A 26,025-nucleotide genomic window follows, 5' to 3' on the forward strand; every position below is an offset into this window, starting at 1 on the left:
GTGTTTAACAGACATAACAGCAACATGGCCTTCCCCACAACTGTTATGAACCTTTTAATTAATAGCATAATTAACTTCTATATGCTGTATATTCTATAGATAAACTATATGATTTCATTTAAGATGTATAAACTTCTTTCTGAAAACAATTGTTAGTATTTTAGCAGTGATAGATTTTGCCACCAAATGCATTTGTTCAATTAAATCAATCAATTGCACAAATGCATGAATCAATTAAATTACAAAACAAACTCTTAGGCTGACAGTATGACCATTTATTTATCATAACAACTCACTTTTACAACACAGCTGGAAAATACAATGACTGTTTACGCAAAAAGAATTAGATTGCCTAAGTATCTTGCCGATACTTGTTTTTGATATCTAAGCAGTAACATCTAGAGAAGAGGATTACATGCATTAAGACAATGTGAATATTAATATGTGAATAACATAATCTTCTCAGAGGTAGGATGTTGTATTGATAGGATATTTATTGACACACACATAATGATGCGTTCAGGTTCAGGTTCTTACTGTGTGCAGTGCGCATGTCCTGCCTGTGTCTGTGGTTTTCCTCCAGGTGCTGCTGTTTCCTCCAACATGTCCAAAGACATGTAGGTTAGATGAACTGTAAACTTGTGTAACATGTAGGTGGAAGTGTGTAGTTGATTGTGATAGTTTAATATACACATGTACACGTACTGCACTGTGTGTGTGTGTGTCTGTGTGGATATGCATCAAACAGACAAATAACTAGTCCTACTACAACTTGAATTTAGATTTCATTATAGGTGCATTCATATCAATAGACAGATGTGTGAGTTTATGTGTTGTTTGTTGGTTTATTTGTGTTTTAGGTGTCATCCGTGCAGGCAGCTCTGGCAGCCCCTGGCCCGGCTGTTGTACCGTGTAAAATGATGTGTGGTGGTTGTCTTTGAAGAGGGCGCCGTTTTCTCCGCAGAGCCGCGCCGCTGTCGCTGCTCCGCGCCCGGCCACGTGACGAGGCAAAGCGGCCGGCCTCTCCTCGCCTCCCCCCTCCTCCTCCTCCTCTCTGTCTCTCGGTCCTTCCTTCCCAGGGTTCAATGAGCGCTGTGTGGCCCCACCCCGTCTCTCTTCAGCGCTGTCTATCTCCTCAATGTAGACTACTATTCTCGGAGAGAGAAAGCGAGAGAGAGAGAGAGAGAAAGGGAGAAAATAATAACCTCCAAGAATTGGTTATTCCTGTCTTTCACCTTCCACGACCAGCGGCCAGGAGGGGAGCGGCCTTCGCGGTGGGAATGTGCTGCTACAACAACCCTGCGTCCTATTTTTTGTGAATGTAAATGCACATGTAGACTCAAGCCTGTAGCCTATTTACCCACCTCGGATTCAAGAGGAATATATATATGATCTATGTTTGTATGAGCGTGTGTATGTGTGTACACATGTACAGGCCTTATGTAGGCTATAAAAACTGAGCCTGGCAGCGTTTTTTATTTTATTTTATTTCTTATTTTTTTTTTGCTTTTTCACCTGCAAGAAACGTGAATACATTTCGAGGGATTTTCACATCTTGGTCACGTTTTTTTCTTTAAAGAAAAAAAAAGAAAGATTTTTCTGTCTTGAAAGGATTGATTGGAGCCGAGCTGGGAATTAAAAGAATAATAATAATTAAAAAAAAAAAAAAAAGAAAGTCTATCGGTGCGCATTTGGCAGTTTTGGGACTCGGTGGTGATGTGAGGGGCTGATAACACATTCCGCAACAAAAGCGAGGGGCAGGGAGAGAGAGGAGAGGCGGAGGCGAGAGAGAGGGGGAGAGGAGAGGAGAGAGAGAGAGAGAGAGAAGAGGGCCCTTTGGAGGAGGAAACACCGCAAGGAACGCCATCACAAATAAGGAGGACAAATCGGGGGGATATTGATCGTGTCGGAGTTGGAGGTGGGGGGGGATCCAGCCGAAAAAGACGACCGCAGTGAGTTTGGAGTTGTTTCGGGTTTGATTTGATGCAGCGATGAATGAAAAGGAGCCGGATGACGACGGAAGCATGAGAATATCACACATGTAGCTGGTTTTGGGTTGTAAATATTATTTTCCTTTCCTCCTGTCCTGCTGCAACCCTCTCACCCGCCACCCCGCTTCACTTCACCCCCCCCATCCACCCACCCCCCCCGACGAAGACAGCCGTCGGGGAGACAGAGAGATAGATAAGTGTACTACCTATGGAAATGTTTATCATGAAAGGAGACGTGGAAACGAGCCGCGCCACAGCACGGGCGAGGTTTTCGGACACGCCGATTTCGGCTCCTTGTCACGGGCAGCAGTGAGACGCAAGACCCGGGCTTTTGGAGATGCAAATTAGGCTGATTATTCTGCCTCCGTTTGAGGTGAAACCACGATTTTTGGCGTCTTAACGGAGCGTTGTGGATTACAGTTGTTTGTTACACAGTTGACTGTGTGGGGGGAAAGGGAGCATAGAGAGAAAGAGAGAGAGTGTGTGTGTGTGTGTATGTATGTGTGTATGTGGGGGGGAAACAAAACAAAAACTGTACTGCATGTGAAGGAGGAAAAAGCCCGAGCAGGATTCAGCAAACTGAGAAGGCGGCCTCGGTGTCGTCAGCAACAGTATCCTGCCCTTTCTCTGACAGCAAAATACGCGTTATGGACACATAATTTCTACAGTGCTGCACCACGGACAGTTTTTGGAGCAGGCCGTGGACGTCAAACCGTGTAAATGTGGGTGACATTGCTGCCAAATCCGCATGTCAAACGAGGGATCTAGACTAGTTTAGTTTATTTATTTATTTTTCTTTCTACATACCCCCCCTCCACCTCCACTTCTTCTTCTTCTTCTTCTTCCACCTCCTCCTCCTCCTTCCCCTGGACCCCCTTTTTTCTTTTTTCTTGCGGGAAGATGGGTTGTTTGGGCAACAGTAAGACCGAAGACCAGAGAAATGAGGAGAAGGCACAAAGAGAAGCAAACAAAAAGATAGAGAAGCAGCTCCAAAAAGACAAACAGATATACAGAGCAACACACAGACTACTACTTTTAGGTGAGTGCTTTCTTTTAATGATCATGTTTTATTATTTGTGTTTTCTATGCTTGCAAGTCCTCAGTGTGCACAGTGGAGGCTCTGCTTCCTCCCTGCATAACCTTCTGGGATGTTGTTTTGGGAAACATTGTCAACAGTGTGACTTTGCCATTGCATAAGGCTAAAAATGCAGCACTGTGCTGGGTTTTCAGCATGTTGCTGTCAGATTGACAGTCTACCACCACCACCACCAAAACATGCTGTAGCAGAGTCCATAGGTTGTTTTGAGAGTATACAGTGATGTAGAGTAAATATATTCGCTGGGTAAAGTGCTGTCAGTGGTTATAGGATAAACAACCACTCACATCATTCCAAAATTTGCTTTAATTGTCATTTATATTTAACTTATGCATGTTTTCATTTAAACAGAAAGCGCATTTTCAGCTGTAGTAGCTCAGTGCTACACAGCATGCTGTACACCCTAATCATGCATGTAGGCCTCAAAGCTTGCATGACAGTTTGTGGGTGTGTAGCCCAAACAGTATCTTGAGATAATGTGACAGACAGGGAAAAATAATAAAAACACTTAATGGAGAAACATATGTGTAAGACTCAACATGTGGTTATGTGTGTCAGAGAGTGAATTGGAGGTGGGCTTGGTCTCCCTACATTACATAAGAGTGTCTAACTTTTCCCCACTGCTCTGTACCCTCCTCGTATGTCCATACAACTTCTGAGAAGCCGTGGTGTTCTTAGTAAAAATCATAATATCTGATTACAGAAATGCCAGCGAGGGTGAGTATTGTATGACAAGCCTGTATTTATGTTGAGGAGGAAGTTGTGGTGACTTTAGGAAAGCAGAAGGACAGGACCCACATGAAAACCAAAACAAAGATGTCTGCCGTAAAGTTAGCTGCCTTTCGATTATATAATCTACTGGTTTGACTTTATCGCAGACCTGTGGACCTGTTATTTGTGATTCTGCATATTTGTTTCAGCAGTGAAAAGCCAAATGAAGCGTGAAAGGGTCACTATCAAAAATGTATCCTAGGCCTTGTGCTTGGTTGGTATCCATGTTGGGAAAAGGTGGTGTCTGAATCCATATTCTTACCGTAAATAATCTTGCAGTTAAAGTGGCAAACAGGAGCCAAAACATGACTAATTGTTCAACATTTGTGGTGTCAAAGTGCAGGTGACAGAAATATTGACCACTTACTGTATTTACAGAGCAAAACTTTTAGCATGTCTAATCCACCAGGCTGAAGTTGTTGATCATTGGTTTATGTTGCTCAGTATAATTGTAACCTGCAAATAGAAGTACACTGGTCATTGGATTAAATAGACCATCTAAAATTAAAGAGAGAAGAGTTTGGAAGCAGAGTTTGTTTCACTTTATAGACTAACGCCTCCAAAAGGAGCGATGACTCAAAATATGTGTCATATCGAGGAGTAGCACTTATTTCAAACTCTGTGTTGACAAATAAATACTTTTACAGACTGGACCCTCAATACTAAAGATATGATGACCTTCAGGTAACATTCTTTTAACCAAAATCAATCTATTGCTTTTCATTTATGAATGAAACAACAAATAAGCCTCCTAAACTTCATGCATCTGCACTAGCATGAGGATAAGTAGTAAGCTTTTTTAAACGTTGTATCTTCAGTAATATATTCTAGATGCATTTCCAGAGCCAGAAGAAATGGCAGGACATTAATGTATTTAACAGGAAAAGAAACTAAGCACATCTTTTCACATGTTTAGTATGTTGTACTTAATCTGACACAAGATTGATTTAAACTTTTTTTTAGCTACATGACAGTCCACAATTGAACTTGCAAGTATTTGAATATACAGTACATTTCTATTGCAATATTACCAGCATATATGCAAATGAAAGGGTCAATCCTGTGTGCTGAGCTTTGCACATGTTTGTTATATGGCAAGTTTCTTCTACAGTTATGTTATCTGACTATCTTAAATGTTAAAATGGTGTTGCATCCTGCACCACAGACTGTTCACATTTTAGTTGATCAGAGTTCATGACTGTTCATTGACACGTTGCACAGTTTACATCTGTGTTGTCAGTGGCAGTGGCAACTTTTGTCCATGCATTTCTAAATTTACCACTGATGTTATCAGGGAGTTTTTGGAAAAGCTGCCGTGCTACAGTAGCTGCAGCACGAGTTCACTGATTACTTTCATAATCATTTCTCACATGGAAGAAACGACTACAATGAGCATACTGGTAGATGATAGTATCCACCCTAACTGCCATTTCTCCTGATCACTACACATGTTCTGACCTCTGCATCTCATCTGATGAGACATGCGCACAGTTTTTACATTTTATATTGTTTTGCAGAAGTCATCTAACTTGAATTCCCTAAAGTCTTTTCACAACATAAACAGATTTTTTTAACTGATGTTATTTTGGAGCTATGACTCAGTTTTTTAAAACTCTATTGGTGTGGTTTTAAAGCTTCAGCTACATACAGGCAGAATGGGGAATATTTCCTCTTGGATGTGCTTCCGATGGCCTGAACCCTCAAGTTTTTACTCCTACAGATGGTTTTCTTTGCAGCCACACTTGTCAAATGCTTCTTCAGGAACAGCTGTACAAGAACTTTGCATAAATAAAAATAATATTCAAAGGGCAAAATGTATTTTATATAAATAAGGATATACGTAACAGCTTTTAATGCCTTGTACTATGGACAGTTCTGCTGGTACTCGAAAAGGATTCATCTTCAATCCTACACTTTTATTTAGGGTATCCCTTCAAACATGCAACCAAAAATGGACCCCTGTATCATATCACCACTACACTATAGTATGTCATTATTTAAAGCTGTTTATTTCACAAGATGTTATAGCATTTCTTCTTCATCAGACAATGTATTGAGGAGACAGGGAGATGTGAGAGAAAGAGGAGAGCTGACATTTCGACATGAGGTCATCAGTCAGATTTGAGAGCATGATGTTAGTTCATGATATGTGCTGTTGCTTGCTGAGCCACTAAAATGTCCAAGTCCCAGACTCTTCTATGGCCTGTCTGATAATGTGCCTGACTACCACAAATAGGTCTCATGGGTGGGAAACGCAGGCTATAACGTTCTAATACAGTCAGTCAAAACACTTTATATTGGGATGAAGGTTATTTACAGATGGATCAAATCATCAGGTCTCTACCATTTTCAGTACTAATGTAGACTATTACAGGACAGCGGACAAACCATGTTGGTATGGAGTTGCTGTCCATTTTTTTGTCTCCTTTTTAAGATGCCATGCCTATGTCTTCATTTCAAATCTTAATATTGAGTGTGCTGTTCAGTTTTGATGTCCATACATACAATTCTCACTACTCCAAAAGTAGCACCATCTCACCTGTGAGGAACACAAACCACAGCATGCCCATCCAAACACATCCCATAGACTCACATTAAGGCTGTAATGTTTTTATAGATTTGAAATGAGACACATGGATGTACAAAGACTATGTATAATAATTCTAATATAAGTATATGCAATATACATACAATAATTTAGACATACTGCAATGCAAATGTATTACTTTTATTTACCGGTCTGTTGAAGCAGCTTCATAGTATGTAGAGCAATAATACAACAAATATTAAATAATATGAATATGACCAAGATAAATATAGCCTCACTGTCTTCTTTTGTAAGAAAAAGAGTTAATATTTGCCCCAGGAGTTTGTTATGGTCGATATTTTTGCAGATTTTCAAGTTTCATATACAGACTATATGCAGAAGAGTACCACAAAGAAGAGGAGACAGCCGAGAAAAAAAGTTGTTTAAGGTCTGAGACAGGAAAGGCGTCGGACTGTGTGAAAGAGCTGTAACTTTTAAATGTCGAACTTTAGGCTGCTCACTCTTCATGCAGTCGTACTGCAGGTGCAGCTTTACAGAGCAGCAGATGTGAGTTTCATTCTTACAGCATATGCACACGGGCTATATGCTATAACTTCTGAAGTGGTTGCATCAGAAAACCAAAATACACATCTTCCAATCAATCACTGACATTAGTCATCAGTTCTTGACAATTGTGTGGTGGTGATGGTCACTGCTTTTTAAGGGAAATGTTTACTTTCTGTGGAAAAAAGTCTGAAGGCAGTCATCAAGTCTAAAAATGTAATCTTGTGATTGGGATCAGAGTATCTAGTGGAATAATCCAGTTTTATTATTTCAGCCATGACCGTGCAGCACTGTCCTTGCCTCCACTCCTAGTTTTCCCAAATAAAGTCACAGTCATGTATAAAATTTGCTGTTTGTTCATTGAAAGTTTCCTGTAGGGCACAGTAAGTCACAGCTAAAACAGTTTATGAGCTTCCAAATAATATCAGTCATGTACAGTGCTTTTATCCAAATATGGGAACTAGATCTGCTGTATGTATACATGTGTGTCTGTATATATGTGTATAGTCTTGTTTCACATGTCAACAGATCTGTAATATTTCATTGTCTCTCTCTCCCAGGAGCTGGAGAGTCAGGAAAGAGCACCATAGTGAAACAGATGAGGATCCTACATGTGAACGGCTTCAATGCAGAGTAAGTATGATACGAGTAGAGGCCTAGAAGTAGCTGAATGTTTAACCAAAGCTGCTTTGGGCAGTATCTGCTGAGTGCACCAGATGATACCTATGTCCCATTTCTGGGGCTGTACCCTGTCCAGGCTGAATATGTACCTCCTCTCAGACCCTTACAGAGACCAAACTTATTTTAATCATATTTCTATTTAGCAATCGTCAGCTTTTAAGACTGAAATGTACATACTTAACTCAATGAGCTGACCTGTAAAGTCGGGCTAATTGTGGTAAACCACAGCAGGTCCCATGAAGCATTAGTTCACAGTAAGAGCTGTGACATTTCATGATAGACAACTTGAAAAACAGTGCATTAACAGTACATATAACAATGCTGCTCACAGTCTAGCTTCCATTGTTTACCATCTCTTGTGGTGTTTTCATTTGTCATCTCCATGTGTTGGTTTGTTCTCAAGTTTGAGTTAAGAAGAATTGGCTGTGTGCAATGCATAAAAGATGGCACTTTAAAACGAGACAGCCCTGTCAACCCATCATTATGTGAATGCTTTATGAAGTTCGGACTTTATAGAAGGCAGGAATAGGATGCAGGCTGCTTTTTGGATCGAACAATACAAATCAGCCAGAACAATATGAATTTAGTCTACAGTACAGTGACCAAGTTTTCTTCTTTCAGAGGAAGTGCTATATGGCGTGACTGATGTTTTTATTTTTAAAAGGTGAATTGGCGTTCTAGTCAGCTGCGCAAAAATGGAAGTTTAACACAGAATAGGCTAACTCAAACCTGGAGCATTGAGGTATTCTGTATTTAATATGATATTGGCAGGTGGAGATGACTGACTGAAAGCTGGCTAGCTGCTCCATGTAAATATATTTGCTAACTAAAGCAGTGCAGTCGAACGTCAATAAGGAGAATACTGAATACTGAATTAATTGTTATGGCTGAGACTGATGGTTTAATTATAGTATAGGTTTCATGAAGTCAACATTTAGTTCCATTTCCGGATCAGAAACTATATCTTCATGGGAACTGTAGTTGCTGAATGCTAATGGTGATTGTTGTATCTTTGTTAAAATAGCAAGGTGCTGTGAGTGTAGATGCCAGTTGAGCTTAGAATAGAACAGAATAACGTGTCTGAACTTGCAACAAACCCTCTGTGAAAAAATAAATTGTGTCACAGAGGCCAACCAGGAAGTGCGGTTGAGCTGAGCTTTCTATAATGCTTCCATGTGATTGTCTGAACTGTCTGGATTGATCTTATTTTTCCAACGCAAACCCAGTACAACAAGCATCTGGAATTATTTTCCCAGATACTGTTTTTCCCATGTCATTAAGAGACATTTATCTTCTGCCCCTCATTGTCTGAAGATTCTTTTGCCTTTTGTGGGTGTAAATTGAATTTATTTAAAAATTTAAATTTTGTTTTTTTGGCATTCTTTTGCTGTCTGTTCTTTAATTTAGATTCTAGACACGTACATCTCAAGTATTTCTTACAAAAGATTGCAATTCTGCTGCTCTCTTTTTCTTGCTTTATGGTTTCCAGATCACATCCATGACTTGTGATTGTTTAAATAAGCAAAAGTATGTTTATGTGTGTTAATGCATTTATTGGTCTGGTGGTTGTGATGATGGGGATGGAAGTATCGTTTTTAATGTTAGACTAGAAAATCTGCACCTAAGGCAGACACAAGCATATGACCCAACGCGTGATTCCACAACACTGAGCTATGTGTGTGTCGGTGTGTGTGTGTACAGGTGGGTGGTTGGGTGTCTGCATTAATGAGACACACAAGCACATACAGCATCATCACTTCCAGTCAGATCTGTGACATTGCTTGAATTATCTGGTTGATTTATTTCTTTAGTAAACCATGTATAGCTCCTTTGTTTCCTTATGTTTAGCAAACTGAGAACTTGTGTGTGTGTTTGAATGTGCAGTCAGATGTCATCTTTCAAGCAATAAAGGATCACCTTTGTTTTTGAACATCGACTAACTTGCAGGCCAGTTAGTTGTGGGTGTCCACGTGACAAACATAGTAATATGTTTTAATAAGTCTGGATCCTGAGGTAGGACATAAATTTGCTGATTTGGGGACTGAAAGGGTTCTATAATGCCTGTGATGAAAGGGTTTGGGTGAATGGATGTTGTGGTAACCTAAAGGTCAGAGTAATGGACTTGTGACCGGAAGACTGCTGGTTCCAATTGCTGGCCTGATTTGGAAAAGAAATGAATGACTGACTCAGCTCTCTCTCTCTCTCTCTCTCTCTCTCGCTCTCGCTCTCGCTCTCTTCTTCTGAAGTATGACTGAGCTGCCATTGGGCAAGGCATGTAACTGCAGTTACAGTTGTCATGTGATTTACATCTTACTGTTGATACTTTTACATTTATTCATGTTACTTTGTCACTGCATGTCATCACTGTAACATGTTGTGTCATGTCCTTTTGTCGTGCCACATATAGGCATGCAGTCGTACTCTCAACTGGAGGAGCACACACACATGACCATGTGATTTTTATAATGACTATCAGGTTGAAAATGTAAACAAGGCCTTCTCAATGTCCCTCCTAACCCAATAAACTCTGTCTTACCCCCTCTTTCTTTCTCTTTCTCGTGTATTGGTGAACTGTGACCTCCCAGACTTCTCAGGCTCCGTTACTGTTTGTCTATTTTTCATTCCCATTACATAAAATGGAGATTTTTGTGGGAATGTATGTGTGCGTGGAATGTGTTTTGAGGCTTTCCTTTCTTTGTCAGAGGGACATTTTCTAGTTTTTTGTCATTTCAATCACCTCTTGTTTTTATGTTCATGTTATTGATGCATCTGCAAATGTTGTGACATATATAAAGGCCAAAATAGGGTTATAATATAGCCTTGCAGCAGCATGGTAGCTTGGCCCAGGAAGGTGTTGATCCACTTCTGTTCAGTTGGATGTAAATTTAACATCCTCTGCTCTCTCTCCTGATCTTCTACTGTGTTTTAGCAGATCGAGACTAAAGCCTCCCCGTTAGCTATTCGAGACAAATTGTCTACAGTCTTTGACTCTAGGTGGTGACATTGACATGTCTGCTTCAATGACAGTATAAAGAATGAACAGAGCTTGAGTGACATCACCCATAGGTGTGTGAAATGCTGTTTTTGAGGGCGAAAATATCCGCCACCGCCATGTTGGATGTACTGCTTAGGTTCACCTCCCAGCTAATCTAAATATCGGCAAAGACGTGAATCATTGGTGGACCTGAAATGACGCCTGGGTGCTCTAATAAGCCATCTGTAATGACACTTTCCTGTCAATCAAAGCAGCCATGCTGTTAATTATACATAACTGTAAGCCTTAATGTCATTTGAAGGGGTGAGTTAAAAAGAATTCACCCCCCTCACAGTTGTCATGAATGGGGAAATTGGCTATAGAGACCAAAACCGTTGTCTGAACCAGGCTGTAAACATGTTTATTTCTGCTGTGAAGTTGGACGTTTTAATAAAGGTGCTTCATTTCCCAGCACTGGAGGTTGCCACTTGGTCTGCATCTACATATCTAAACTGTTATTACAATTACTTTACCCATGTCTATATGAGACATGTGTAGTGGTATTAACTAGTCCGACCACGATGAAAGCACCTTGTGGACAACATGCACGCTGCTAAATATATAGTTTATTTTATGCAGTTTATTTATAAGTGAGTTAGAACCCATTGTAGTGCTCACATGTAAAAACCTGGTCCATTATGCAGAAACATGCTATGAAGGAAACATGCAGCCTTTTGTTTTTGGTAACCAAATAGATGAGTCAAACTTTAAAATGCAAATTGCACTGGTCTAAAGAAATTGATAAACATTTACATGATTTGGTTTAGTGCAGCAGTGTGAAAAAGTTAAAAACTAGCACAGAACAAAGAGGCCCATCTTTCCCTTTGTCACTGACACAGAACTATTGTAAACACAATGCACTGTTGTCCTGGAAGGCTCAAGGTGAAAGATAGGCTAACTGGCTTTCTGGTTGCCTTTCATTAGAAACATTTGTGTCACAGAGAGTCCAAATCTCTTGTACAAACAGCTATCCTTCACAGCGGACAGACATAATTTCCCTAACCACGCGTGCCAATGAAGGTCGGTTTACCATTCCCAGATCAAAAACAAACTCAATGCAGCACACTGTATTGTACTGTGTCACGGTAACATGGAACTCCCTCCGTCTTTTTATAACTTTACTAAAACAATACGTGTACACAAACTATACACATTTTTGCCTACAAGAGAATGCATAGCATCTATGATGGTTGGTTTTCTGTGGTTAACAGATTCACATACACCTATTTCACATATTAATCACAGTTTAATTAACCCTGGTGATGTCATCAGGGTTATCTCCTCTCTGCTTGGTACAATCTTTAACAGAAGCCTGCGTTACAACATGGAGATGTGGGATTTGAAATAAAACATTTTGGCTATCTCAGAATCTGCTGCTTCAATTTTCTTTCTATTCTTTTGAGTCCCCAAACTTTATGGAAGTGAAATACTAAATCATTGGATCACTACGGTACAGCAATAGTCCTTAACATGTGCCTGTGTGTCTGTTTCAGAGAGAAGAAGCAGAAAATTCAGGACATCAAGAATAATATTAAAGAAGCTATTGAGGTAAGTGGCTGTGTTCATGTAAACACTAAAGCTGCTTTAAATATTTTCAATATTAGAACAATTGAACTGTTCCTACAAATGAGCAGACTATCAGTCCTGTTCAGCTTCTAAAATCATGTCCGTCACCTGTCATCATTCACCTTTTTAAATGTTTATGTGTGTGTGTGTGTGTGTGTGTGTGTGTGTGTGTGTGTTTGTGACAGACCATAGTAACTGCTATGAGCACCCTGACACCGCCGGTGCAGTTGGCGTGCCCAGAGAACCGGTACAGGATTGAATACGTTCTCAACCTCGTCAACCAGAAGGACTTTGAGTTTCCATCTGTGAGTAGTATGATACCAGACACTACAAATGTGCCACACACACACACACACACACACACACACACACACACACACAATCAAAAATATTGTTCACACTAGGGTCTTATTTTTTTATTTTTGCAGTTATACCATGTGACTTGCAGTTTAATCTCACTTGTTTCATTTTTTACCTACCAAATTTATAGTAGTAATTTGTGCATGCCATATTTCAGTGGCCCGTTTGACTCTTTTAAGGTTAAAATTGGCTTAATAACCTGTCTGATCACCTCATGTTGCTTGCCATGTTGCCACTGTGGTAAAGCTGTGGCTGATGATAATACATTTGTAACAGATGCAGGTATCCTCATCTGTGTGCATTTGAGAAGATTATAGTAGGTAATAATCCCAACATCCCAGGTGATAATCCCATGACACAGGTAGCAAACACTGAGCTTTACTAATGATCTGATGGGTAATGTCTGTGTGAGTTTAGTATTCTCAGGGGGGAAATCCCCATTAACTAATTGTCCAAGCCAAGAGACTAAACATGGAAGTCTGGGGAGTCTCACTGTTTATCCACAGCCACCTGTGGGGCCAGGCGTAATTCACTTTTCAAGCTGTACTTCATTTTCTTGTGATGGGAATTATTTTGCTACCATACTACTTAGCGTACATCGTCATGGAGGCATCTGTCTGTTTGTCTAACCAAATTACAGTACATCAAAATGACACCACATACATAATATATATAGTACATGATTGAAACTTGCTGCATGTTTCCCTTGAAATTATATGCACCCTTCTGCTATGTAATGTATTTTGTTTTTTCTAAACTCTTCTGAGTTCAGTATAGCATGAAAATCAACTTGCCAAGTCTTGAAACATGCTTCAAACAGATAACCCATGATTTTTTTTTTATTGAATTTAAAATATCATGGTGTTTAAATGCAGATGGAAGTGTGGATTGATTCAAACTAGAGTGCAGCTGAGTTATATCGCTTTCATAACCTCCTGTTTTTTTCATACAATGATTATTTTTTTTAAGCTGATGTTCACACTGATAGGAAAGCGATTTTCATATCAGTCCAAAATAAATGTAATGACCCTGTGAAGTCACTTATAAGCCTGCAGTGGTGTAAAGTACATCATGTCGTGATTTGTAGTAAATAAGCTAAAACACACAAAACACTGTCCTGCTCCTTCAATACTTCAAGGCACAGAGTTCATGTTAATAGCTTCCATGTGTTATGGGAAGATGAGTGTTTTGACTTGCCTGCTAATTAATGCATTAATTGGCGTAACGACCTAATTAGCACAACTGCTTGTGTTTAATGTATGATGGTGATTATGGAGGGACATTAGGCGGCTAAAGCGCCTCTTGTTGTTTTCCGTACAGTCGTAGATGACGACCTTCAGCAAACAGGGTCAGCTGTCCTGCCAAACTAGCACACACACACAGCAACCCTGCTAGAGTGTCCTTGAGCAAGACACTTGTTGCTTACCAGCTCCAGTGGCTCTGTTTTTAAGCCAATGCTGCATTGACCTCCTTATGGGGACTGAGAGTAACACACCTCATGTCTAAGAATTCAGATTTTTCTGGTTGTCCAGTTTGATTGTTTTAATGTAACAGTTGTGAGAGAGAGAAGAAAGGGAGGCTTTAATACAGAGAGAGGAAATGGGAGGGGGGGAAAGGGGATAAAGGAAGCATTACATCAAGAAAGGAAGAGTGAGGTTTTTCATATTTTTCTTTTTTTTTCTTTTAGCGCATGACTGATAATAAAAGAGCGCTCTGTTTGTAAACACATGATGAGTTTGGTGTCATGGAGAACGGCATGATGAACGGATTATATCTATAATAAAAAGATAATCCATATATGGGACAATGCAGCTGACAAAATTTCGCAGACTAACAGTTCATTGACGTTGCACACTTTCCAGGTTTAGTGTTAATTTAAATAAGGATGTAGAACTGCAACACTAACATTCAGAGTAACAGAAAATTAATCTGTAACCAGCGTGAGCAAAAATATCTCAAGAATGTGTTGCTTTCCTTTGTCATACATGATTGTAAACAGAATATTTTTGGGTTATGGACTGTGAAGAGATTATGAAGCCCTTTTCACATTTTTCTGTACACAATGAATTTGAAAATAATCAGAGGATCAATTGATAATTAAAATAAGCAGTAGTTGCAGACCGAAAAGGATGTGAGATTTTATTTATGATCTTCCTGAAATTAGGACTGAACCTAATAAATGCACATCTCTCTACCACCAGTGTTAATTTTGTCAATGAAAACTATGACAACAAAAAATTTTTTTTCGATAATGTAATATAAAGACGAAATGTGTCTTTATATGAGACAGAGCAAAAATGTTAGTGGTTATTGCACATTCAATATAAATTTAATAGAAATATTTACCCCCAGTAAGTATGAGAAAAAACGGTTAATGATGCGTGGGTTAGGGTTGTCTTTTTTTTTTTTTTTAAAGGCCCACACCTACCTTATAGAAAGTTGAATAAGTTTGTGTCAGATGATGAGCCATTTTCAGGTCAAGCGACCATCATCACCAGATATCTTGATTTCTTTATTTACATGGTGGCAAGAAGCTCCCGCTCTTATGCTGAATGATCTATAAGAGTGAGCAGACAGCAAACAAATGCCTTACTCAGCGACACTTCATTAGGACACATCAGCTGTTACAGAAATCAAATCTGTGTGTTTTCCTATGCGGGATGCTCCCTTTAACCACTAAATCACCCCACTGCTCCAGGAATTCCACTCATGCTGAGCTGTTGGGAAGCAATTATTTGTTTACGGTTGCTGTTTGGCTTTACTTGTTTGGTTGGTTGACTTGTTTATGACGAGCACGGCATAGTTTCCAAGTTATGAAACAGGATGGCGAAAGTGTATTCTGCTTTTCATTTGGGATCTGCATGAGAGAGAGGGACAACGTTGATACCAGGCGTGCGTGTATGTACACAAAGACAGAGGCGTGTGTGGTCATAGAAACGTCATCTCTGCCAGTCAGAGCTGTGACATTGTCAATTTATCTGGTTATTTGTCTTTCATGCTTTACTAAGCACTGGATAACTTCCTACAAACCATTACACACAGCTAGTTATTACATTATAAATGTATAATTCTGTGTGTGAGAGGCAGACTGGTGTCCGTGTATTCCCACTCTGGAATAAGGAAGTACTTTCTACCTGAATGTAGGACAGTTCATGGACACATCAACCCCAAACTTTGTTAGTTCACTCGAACAGTTCTACACACATCCATACTTGATCTGACTTATTTTTGCTTTTACATGAACATACTTTTTTTTTTGTTTGATTGATTGTCATTGGTTAATCTACCGATACACAATTAAGAAAAGCAGCATAGCATAAATCTGAGAATTGTTTATAATGCTTGAAGTGATCTAAATGTGTAATTGCTAATGAAAACTCCTGTTGATTATTTATGGATTAATCAACTGTCAGCATATCTGGGTTTTCCCCAGTGTCAGATTATTAATCACTGACAGTATAAAGAATGGACAGCATATGGGCGACGTCACCTGTAGGTTTGTGTGTGTGTGTGTGTGTGTGTGTGTGTGTGTGTGTGTGTGTGTGTGTGTGTGTATGTGTGTATGTGTGTATGTGTGTATGTGTGTATGTGTGTATGTGTGTATGTATGTATGTATGTATGTATGTATGTATATATATATATATATACACACACAACTTTTCAAAAAAACTCAAAATGAAATGCACAGAGGACACCTGTTGTCCATTTAGCATGTACAATTGCAAAGAGAAGTGAAGTGGTTAACCCATGCTGTGTCCCAACATGTGAGTGAGTCTGTCTATAGTGCCTGTGTATGATGAGGCGTCCCACTTTCCCCTCCACCACTATTTACCTTTACAGACATGTACACAGGCATCGTCCAGGCACAACGTACACCGCATGTGGTGTCAACAAAAACCCGCCCGGTACCCTCAGACACACAACCCTGTCCTCCTTTCTTTCTTCTGTCATAGCTGTCATATTTGGTGTAAGATGCACAGTAAATAACGCAGACTGTCTCATGCTATTGCTGATTTAATCAAATAAAGGTTGCAGAATTTTGTAATTTCATCTTAAATTCTTGACCAGTGCATCAGATGTCAGCTTGAATGAATACGGTGATCTACTGTGACTTTGTCAGATTCTGCATCATCTGATTTACGTGTTTCTGTTTCCACCTTCCTCCTCAGGAGTTTTACGAGCATGCAAAGACACTGTGGCAAGATGAGGGGGTCAAGGCGTGCTTCGAGAGATCCAATGAGTACCAGCTAATTGACTGTGCACAATAGTAAGTAACATGCTGCCAGACTCCATACTCTGAGATACCATGTTATTAGGTGCACCTGTACAAAAGGTGATGTGACTGTCTGACTGTGTCAGAGAGGTGCTGATTCAACTTTTTCTTATTGAGTAATGGGCTTAGGACATCCTGGTAGTTCTCTGATGTTACTTGTCTACCAGGAAACTACAGAGCAGCTACCTTTGTTCAGGTTCACGTACACATTGTCAATAACTGGACTAAAAGTGGTTTCCACAATGTGCAAGGTTGTATTATTGACAAATATGTATATATATAACAAATTATTCTGGGTGTTTTATATATTTTGTGATGGTATCTTTCAGTTATTCAAATAGGAGTTGTTTGTTCAGACTATAGAGAAACCATTATAGCATTTATGTTGAAGGGAGCCCCCCCTGTCCTGATTGTCTTGACCTGGTGGACTTCATGTCAGTCAAGGATCGTCTTGTTGTGTCCTTACAGCCATAAAATCGTGCATTTTAGAGTAATAAAGACAGCTGAATATCACAGAGCTTCCCCATGATTATCAAACTAACGTCAGCCTGCTGTCTGACATGCAGTGCAGCAGACAGATTGTGACTGATTGTCTGTACTTTACTTTTCCCAACTTGTAAAAACTCAGATTTTATTATTTGCCAACAACACGAGCGACGTGTCGCTCTGATTTATGACGCAGTCTCTCAATCAGTCACTTGTTGAGCTGAATGAGACATGTAGTTATTAGATAATGGTTTAAATGAAATTCTTACCTTTTAATAATAAAGGTAAGAATTTCTTCTGACATGGTGGAGGCACTCTTTATTTTAGGCGTGGCTGAACTACCCAAAAACCCTGGACCTGATTTTATAGTCACTGTAAATAAATTCCTAGTATTAAGTAAGTATAAAGTTCATGAACAATCAGTCAGGTGCTATAGGATTTGGCTCTTCAGTAACATCTAGTGGCAGCTGTAGCTTTGTGCCCATTAGGTAACTTCAGAGATATGACTTGAGCCTCCATGTGTACCAAGCAAACGTAATTACATTTTACACTAGTGTACAATGAAAAATGACTCTGGTCAGATTGCTAACTGGAGAAATTGTTCTTCCTGTATAAACTAGCTCCAACATTAGCAACATCAGCCGATCAGATGATGTTTTTACGTTTTTATCTGTTGGAGCCTAAAGGAATCTCAGCAAATAATCAAAGGCGAGCCGACTTTATAAAGCCTTTGAGGCAGCACACAAACGAGTCGGTGATCTCAAAAATTTGCAAATGTCAGACGGCTGTTATGTCTATGCTATGTGCAAGAGCCACTAGACTGTTTATTGATGCGCATATTCAGCTGACATAATGTCAGATACAGTTTCAAATATGTGCAGCTGACAGTATGTTGTGCTTTGTGATCACCTTGGCCCAGCACTGCCACCTGTCTTTAAGACATTTGTTCTTTTTGCTTTTCTCCTGAGCATCTTACTTTCTGTATATCTCATATCATGCCTAAATGATATATACTGTATGTCTCTCTCTTTTTTTTTTTAAGATTGCATCCTAAATTTGTTTGTAACAGCTCAGACTTGATTGTAGTGTTTGGTGATCATTACAAAGCAAAAAACACAGAAAAGGAGAAAAATAATAGTGAAATAGTTTTCATGTAACAACAGCAGTTTGCAGTGTTTGGGAGCAAACATGGCCGAGGCTGAGTCATCCACAGATCAGAGGATGTTTAAAGGAGCAGAAGGGGGTGATGTTTGGGGAGGATACCTTGGCTGCTCAGCTATGGACGACAAACCTCTAGCCTCAGCTGCTTTTGATGAGCAAATCATTCTCTGTGCCTATTAGATGCATTTAATTTAGCATTTGATGTAGCCTGGTTTTGTGTTTTTTAGATGTTTGTATGAGGGGAGAACTTCTCCCCCCTATTTCTCCCTCAGGTGGTTGAGATGGTACGGCCCAGTCTTTTGTTCCGTCCCTCTTCTCGCTCACACGTCCAGCTCAAAAACACAAGCTTCATCTTGCTCTTGATTTCTTTTTCTACCATGTCTCTTCCTTCCCATATCCATCTGCCTGTCTGTCTGCCTGCCTTTCTGCCTGTCTGTCTGTCTGTCGTCTTTCTGGAGCTACTCCAGCTGCACTAGATTGGGAGCTGATAGACTATTAATAGTGCCTGTGGTTGGGTCTCCATGGTAACGGTGCTGGAGGCCAAGGCGCTGGGGAGCTATTTTTGAAATCTGCTCTGTAATGTCAGACAGACGCCACTATGCTTTCATTCTCTGTTTCTGTCTCTGTCTCTCCGTCCTCCTCCTCCTCTCCTTCTGTTTCATCCCCTCCTTCATGTTCACTCTCATCCCTCCTTTTTGCTGTCTATGATGCTCTGTTCTCCATCCTTCCTTCAGTTTCTCCTTGTTTTTCAGAAATACAGACTTTTTTCCAGTTACCTAGTTTGCCTATTATGCTAAAATGATTGAGTGTGTTTAGTGGATGGTGCAGACTAACTAATTAAACCAGCACAGTAACGTTTAAAGCTCCAAATGTTACATTTATGAAACAGTTTCAACAACCAGAAGTTATATTATTAAAATAATACTTTGATATTTATGACAGTAAATCACACACATCTGGATTATTTTTTACTAGTCTGTGATGTTTTTAGGACATAAAAAGGTTAAATAACTAATAGAGCTGGATGGAGGGCCAATCTGTCTCTGGACATAGAGACAACTTGTATGTTGCTTTATTTTATCTTTGACAGGGTTTGAAAAAGGATTACTAAAGTTATTCCTGGGTTGATTTTTAAGATGATAACATTTGAATGTTTCATAATGTCTGATGGTTTCTCTCTGACTTTGTCTCTGCTGACCACAATCACTGAAATAAAACAGAGACGGGTTGCTTTTTGCATTGATATACAACATTCCTGTGAATACTCCCCCACATGATATTTAATCCTTTCTAGGAGATAAAAAATCATATCAGATGCTGCAGACTGCACACCTTCTGCCTGTCTGTGTGTCCAATAAAACCATAAAAATGTGTATCCTCTGCTTTTCCTTCTAGTACACATGCTAATGCATTTTGACATATTGGGCAAGTGTTTTAGTCTTTTCCCCAGCTGTTGAATGAGAAGGGAGGATGCCTCGGCCTTGAAGGTCACCCACTGAGCAAAACACAACATTGGTTTCAGTTGTATTATCACATTTAGGTGTTGGCAGGCTTTCTGTGCAGAACCTCGACTGCCGTACTTCAGCTATGACATCCGAGCTGAGGTGTCACGTATGAGTGAACCTTTTATTTAATCTGTTACTAAAACACATAGGTTGTCAAAGAGATGATGCCCGCTGCAGAAAAGTGCTCTGTCATGTGTGGGGTTCAAACTGTTCTTTTTAGTTCTTAAATTCTGATTGTGGTGCCTGAGTCTTCAACAATGAAGCCACTGTTTGATCAGTAATATTATCCTCGTAACAGTTTTCTTACTTGTGTTTCTTTTTTCTTCTTCTTCTCTCCTCAGCTTTCTAGACAAGATCGACATTGTGAAACAGAGTGACTACACACCAACAGATCAGGTGGGTGAATCTTCGCCACCACAAAGTTAATACTACCCTCATTTGAGTATACAATGACGTTTCTCATCAAGGTATTTCAGGAGTAGGTGGATTTGAAGATATGGTCTATATCAGATATGAATAAGCAGTCTATAACTGTTCTTTGAGAGTAAAAAAGGAGCAGCGTTGAAGTTGGAACTCTCCTTTACTCTTTCATTTTCGCTTTTAAATTTAACATGATTTTCCAAACCATCAAAGATAAATCTTATGTAGCCATTTTATCCAAGTTGCCCTACACAAGCCAAGAAATGGGGACAGAAAATAAAAACATCTCATGTCCCAGTTTCTCCCAAGTTTTTCACCTGATCCAGAAAATAAGGACGCAGAAGCAATTTGTAGAGTGTTAAGCTTGCTCCAGATTTGCAGTGTAATCACTCAAAATCCTGTAGGATATCTTTATGATCTTAGCAACCTTTGTGTGACAATTTCTGTTTTTTTTGTTGTTGTTTTTTATCAGGATTTGCTGCGGTGCAGAGTGCTGACTTCAGGAATCTTTGAGACAAGATTCCAAGTGGACAAAGTGAATTTTCAGTGAGTAAAAACATAACCATTTTCTTACAAAGCTTCAGTATTAAATCTGTACTATGACTCAAGATATAAACAAATGGACCAGCTAAGATGTACAGTGTCTCCACATGATGGCAGTATTTGACCTGTTAACGCTAATGTCTCCTGTTTGGTTTAACAGTATGTTCGATGTTGGCGGTCAAAGAGACGAGCGCCGGAAATGGATTCAGTGCTTTAATGGTAACTTCTGCTTATTTGTGCTTCCTCTCACTTCCTTCAGCTCATATTTTTTTCTCTCACTTTGTTTGATTAATCTTGTCCCTCTCTCGCCCTCAGACGTAACGGCCATCATCTTCGTGGTGGCCAGTAGCAGTTACAACATGGTGATCAGAGAGGACAATCAGACCAACCGTTTACAGGAGGCCCTCAACCTCTTCAAGAACATCTGGAACAACAGGTGAAGACGGAGGGATACCGTGTCCGTCTGTGTGCATGTTGTTTTGTGTCGGTCTGTAGAGGTAAAGATAATGATGAGGAAGGAAGAACATGCATATCAGTTTTTGTTTTTTCTTTCTTTAATCGTAGACGGATAAAGGTTATTGACTAAACTCACTGTCAAGGCTGTGAAGTTTTAATGAACCATACTGCTTTTTCTCTTGAACGATTGCATAACTGAGTGCAGGTGTTCCCTAGCAACAAACACAGCATAGCACCAATAAAGGGTAGATCACATAGTTTATTTACAAGTTCCTGTGGTGTGTAAGCAAATAAAAGTTGCAGAATGGTGGAAGATTACTAAGATCTTTGGCAGCGTGTCTCACATCACTGCAGACATGGTGGTCACTGAGTTTACGACCTTAGTTAAAATGTTTTCGTCCCAGGAATCCAGAGTGCGATTGAGGATGGGGATGGGGATGGGGATGCGGATGGGGATAGTTGTTATAAAAAGCAGTTACACTTGTAATGCCATCTGCTGATAGAGCCCTATTTGTACTTATTTGACCAACTCCAGTAGTGGTGGTGGTTCAGTGTGTGATGTTGATCCATGGTGTTTTGTTCTCTTCAGGTGGCTGCGGACCATTTCTGTCATCTTGTTTCTAAATAAACAAGACTTGCTAGCAGAGAAGGTGCTGGCAGGGAAGTCCAAAATCGAGGAATACTTTCCTGAATTTGCTCGCTACACCACACCTGACGATGGTGAGCATTTTTATCCATTTACAGACACTTTTATCCTCCTACGGGCTTTTATTTAGACTGGAAGATAAGAGTGTAGTTGAGAACGTTGTCCATATTAGTAGCTGTACAAATATAGCTGGCCTTGCTTAACTTGTAAATATTTCCTTAAGAAACTACATCTTTATTTCGGGAAATAATCTAATCATTGTTTGTAAAGTAGGGTGACCAGACGCCCCAAACTGCTTCAAACTGTCCCAGCTGGATACTGTTCTTTGAAAAATACCAAGATGTCCCAGTTTCCCCCACCAGCTGTGCCAAATATGTCCCAGTTTTTAAAAATCCCCTTGCTTGTAACTGTAAAAGTGCAGAAACATCCCTGTGTTTTCACAGTGATCCACCAAGACATGCAGTGATATTTCTGCTTTTAATGTTTTTCCTTTTGAAGCTCTGCTTTTAAAACGCCTTCACAAATTCATGTGCAAACTTTTGATTTACTATTCCTCCCAAAAAAATTACATCTGTGCGACAGTGCGTTTACTGTCTGACCACAAGAGGTCATGCCTTATACACACCTGTGATCATAATCAAGCGGGAAACTACTTTTTCAATTTGTTACATAAAATCATACGTAATTATACCTGTTCACTCATAAATGCCAAAAGGCGTCTTGGTCATTACATAATCCATTCATGTTTGAATAATCCACACCTGAAAGATTGCATGCCATAAGAGTGTCATTTGCCGCTCTCTCCTCTTCCAGCGACACCAGAGCCTGGAGAAGATCCACGTGTTACAAGGGCAAAGTACTTCATAAGAGATGAATTCCTGGTAAGTGTATAGGCGTATGTATGCTTTATAACATGCCTGGAAAGTCTGGAAATAGACTCTGTTATTATTATTGTTAACAAATCCCACGTTAAGAATAAAACCAACAATGAGCTGATCCCACTAACAAGTGTTGTCTGATGTTCTAATTCCTCGATGACAAAGCGCTCCATTGTTGTTTTTTGTTGAGTCCATATAGATTAACCTGCTGCTGTAAATACTCACTGGAGCAGCTGAAAATAATTTCTAACAGATACTCTATACTTTGCTAAAAACTAGTGCTCTGCTATATGGGGAAATACTATGTATTGTTTTTAAAAAAAACTTCTTCAAGTTGGTGTTAGTTTAATCTTTTCCTTCCTCCATCTACAGAGGATCAGCACAGCCAGCGGGGACGGGAGGCATTACTGTTATCCCCACTTCACCTGCGCTGTCGATACGGAAAACATCCGCCGCGTCTTCAACGACTGTCGAGACATCATCCAGCGGATGCACCTGCGGCAGTACGAGCTGTTGTGATTGGAAAAGGATGGTGTTCGGCCAAAAACACAAAAAAAAACACATCGGACTATGAAAAACCCTGAACTCCCCTCTTCCACAGAAGTCTGTGAGCTCTTGTGAAGGAACAGGGGCCAAAAAACACACACACATTCACACTCACACTCACACACACTTACAGTAAACACACCCTGAACCCAGAACTTCCCCTGATGCAAACTTCCTACCTTCAGTAGACAGAGCTATTTTGATGGAAGGGCTTGAGGGGATAACACATAAACAGACTCTAATCTCCAGCTTCAGCCATACTCCGAGCTCCTCAACTCACGACATCATATATCGTCCCCATACACGTTACCTTCACCTTTCTAGGAACCCCAAGTGGCCCAGTCTGGACTGTATTTCCCACAGTGAGGAGGCTTTGTTGAGGTCGGTATGAAAACTACTACTTCAGCGCAACTTGGAAAGAGAGAACTGTTGAATTACTGCAAATAGAGACAAAAACATGTCACAACAGATCAGCTGAACACTGTATCTAACAAAAAAAAAAAAACACAAGCACTGTGCTCAGGACTTGACTCAAACCGTGTACACCAATCCTTCCTATCAGTTACACACATCCATAAATCCTACCACAGGACCTGCTTGCGCACAAAAACGTATCACACATCTGCTTTTTACTGGACTGCACACAACCCGGATGGATGGATCCGAAAAATGTACCAATCTACCGACGAGTAGCAGGCTTGATGAGCTGTCGGCACAGTGCTTTGAGATTAAACAGACTGAATGAATGACTTGGCACAACCGAAGCCCCGAGGAGCAGCGTTACCACAGACTAAACGGACCAGGGGCGTGTTGTGATCGGTCGGGCCGCGGTGGGGGTGAGGGTTCACAAAAAAAAACAAAAAAAAAAAACGAACAGAGCTGACTCCGATGTGAATTTCTCTGATGGAGTCTAGACACATTTGACAGGGACGACGACGACAGTCCCTCGACTTCTCCACAGAAACTGTTTTACCACATGACTTTGCCTCGTTGGTAGTGGAGCAAAACGTGAGGAGGATATATTGAGTTTAAAATAAAAAGAAACAAAAAAAAAAGCCAACTTTTATGGAACTTAACTAACGGAGGGCAAAAAGCATCCTTCAACAGTACAGTACCATATAAGTTAAAGAGAACTCATCTTGTCATGATTGACCCTGTTTTACTGTCTCCACAGCTGTTTTTGTCTATGTAGACTTTTGTGCCATTGTGCCCTGTGCGCGCTCTTTCTTTATCTTTACTCTTTCTGTCTCTGTCATTCTTTTTTCACCACTGTTCTTTCTCCTCTGACCATTTCACTGGCTCTCCCATCTTCACATCACTCCCCCCCCCATCTCTCTTTCTCTCTCTCTTCTCTTCACTCCCCTGTCCTCCACACCACTACCCTCCCATCTGCTCTTTTACCTTCCCGGCAGTGCTCTTTTTTGTTTTAAGAGAAAATAAAATATAACCCTGGAATCTAAAAAAAAAAGAAGACAACAAACGGGACACTAATTATTATTATTATTATTATTATTATTGTTTTTTTTTGTTTTTTTTAACTCATGTGGTCAAACAGCCTGCTCGCACCTCCGTGCCATTCCTCCATCTTCCTCCCCCTCCCTACCCCCTCGGCCACCAACCTCTTGCTCCTTTGTATGTCTGTCTTTACTTTACTGCTGAACTATTATTCTTGTACAGACTGTAAAATGTATTATTTTGTACAACTTTTTCTTGTACAGACTGTAAAATGTATTATTTTGTACAACTTTATTGAAAAAAAATAACTTTTAGAAGATCCCTGTGCCTTGATCACGACTGTACGTGTGTAATGAGCTAAAGTGGGTGTCATACTGCGCTGTATAGCTTGGCCAATCCCCTCCTAACTCCCTGCCTCCCTCGCCACTTCCTTATTTCTTTCTCTCTGTCTATCTCTCTCTTTCTCATTCTCTGTCCTCTTTCTCCTTGGGGAGGGAGGACAACCATTCGTAGCTTTTGTAGTTTTATTTCTCTCCCCTATCCTCCCATTCTCTCTTTATGATTTAAATGTCTATTTTTGGATCCATATACCCCAAAAAGATAAATATATGAAATGTATATGGGTTTTAAAAAAGTATTTTATTAGAATCAAATGAACCTTGACAAATTGTACACTTGATAGTGTGCGTATTGCTATAACTTAAATCCTTTCAACTGAAGTTGTGTTCAGGTTTCTTTTGTTTTTCTTCCGTTGACATCTGCAAAGGACTTTTTTTTTTTTGAAGGGTTAAAGAGGAGATGATAGATGCAAAACATTGCTTGTTTGTACACAAATCTTATTCTTTTGCTAAAAAAGGCAAAAAAAAAAAAAGACAAAAAAGAAATTTAATTTTAGTTTATTTTCTGATGACGGGGGAGGGGAGTACTCCTTCCTTGCTTTGCACAGCAGAGGCGGCCTGTACAGTATTAGCATCTCTCTCTCATTTCAGTGCCCTAGTCTTCATTTAATGTGTACATCAAATTATGGGTCTCTACTTTCTGAACAGAAGCTCTAAGAAATAAAGGT

The 26,025-nt window shown here is 39.9% G+C and overlaps 1 protein-coding gene across 2 annotated transcripts; it reads left to right on the forward strand.

Moving 5' to 3' along the window:
- The first annotated feature begins 1,811 nt into the window (after positions 1-1,811).
- On the forward strand, positions 1,812-24,641 carry gnas (GNAS complex locus). Of its 2 annotated transcripts, XM_010752156.3 has the most exons (13): positions 1,812-2,713; positions 2,892-3,030; positions 7,510-7,582; positions 12,158-12,212; positions 12,416-12,535; positions 16,760-16,857; positions 20,357-20,411; positions 20,908-20,981; positions 21,139-21,197; positions 21,294-21,414; positions 22,024-22,154; positions 22,894-22,961; positions 23,331-24,641. In XM_010752156.3, the coding sequence occupies exons 2-13, from the start codon at positions 2,892-2,894 to the stop codon at positions 23,475-23,477; spliced, it is 1,140 nt and encodes a 379-aa protein (XP_010750458.1). In that variant the 5' UTR covers positions 1,812-2,713; the 3' UTR covers positions 23,478-24,641. The 2 variants fall into 2 exon arrangements, with proteins under 2 accessions (XP_010750458.1, XP_010750457.1); XM_010752155.3 differs by having other exon boundaries at positions 1,812-3,030.
- The last annotated feature ends 1,384 nt before the right edge of the window (positions 24,642-26,025 follow it).

This window comes from Larimichthys crocea, chromosome XV, assembly GCF_000972845.2.
Source record: "Larimichthys crocea isolate SSNF chromosome XV, L_crocea_2.0, whole genome shotgun sequence".
NCBI lineage: Eukaryota > Metazoa > Chordata > Actinopteri > Sciaenidae > Larimichthys > Larimichthys crocea.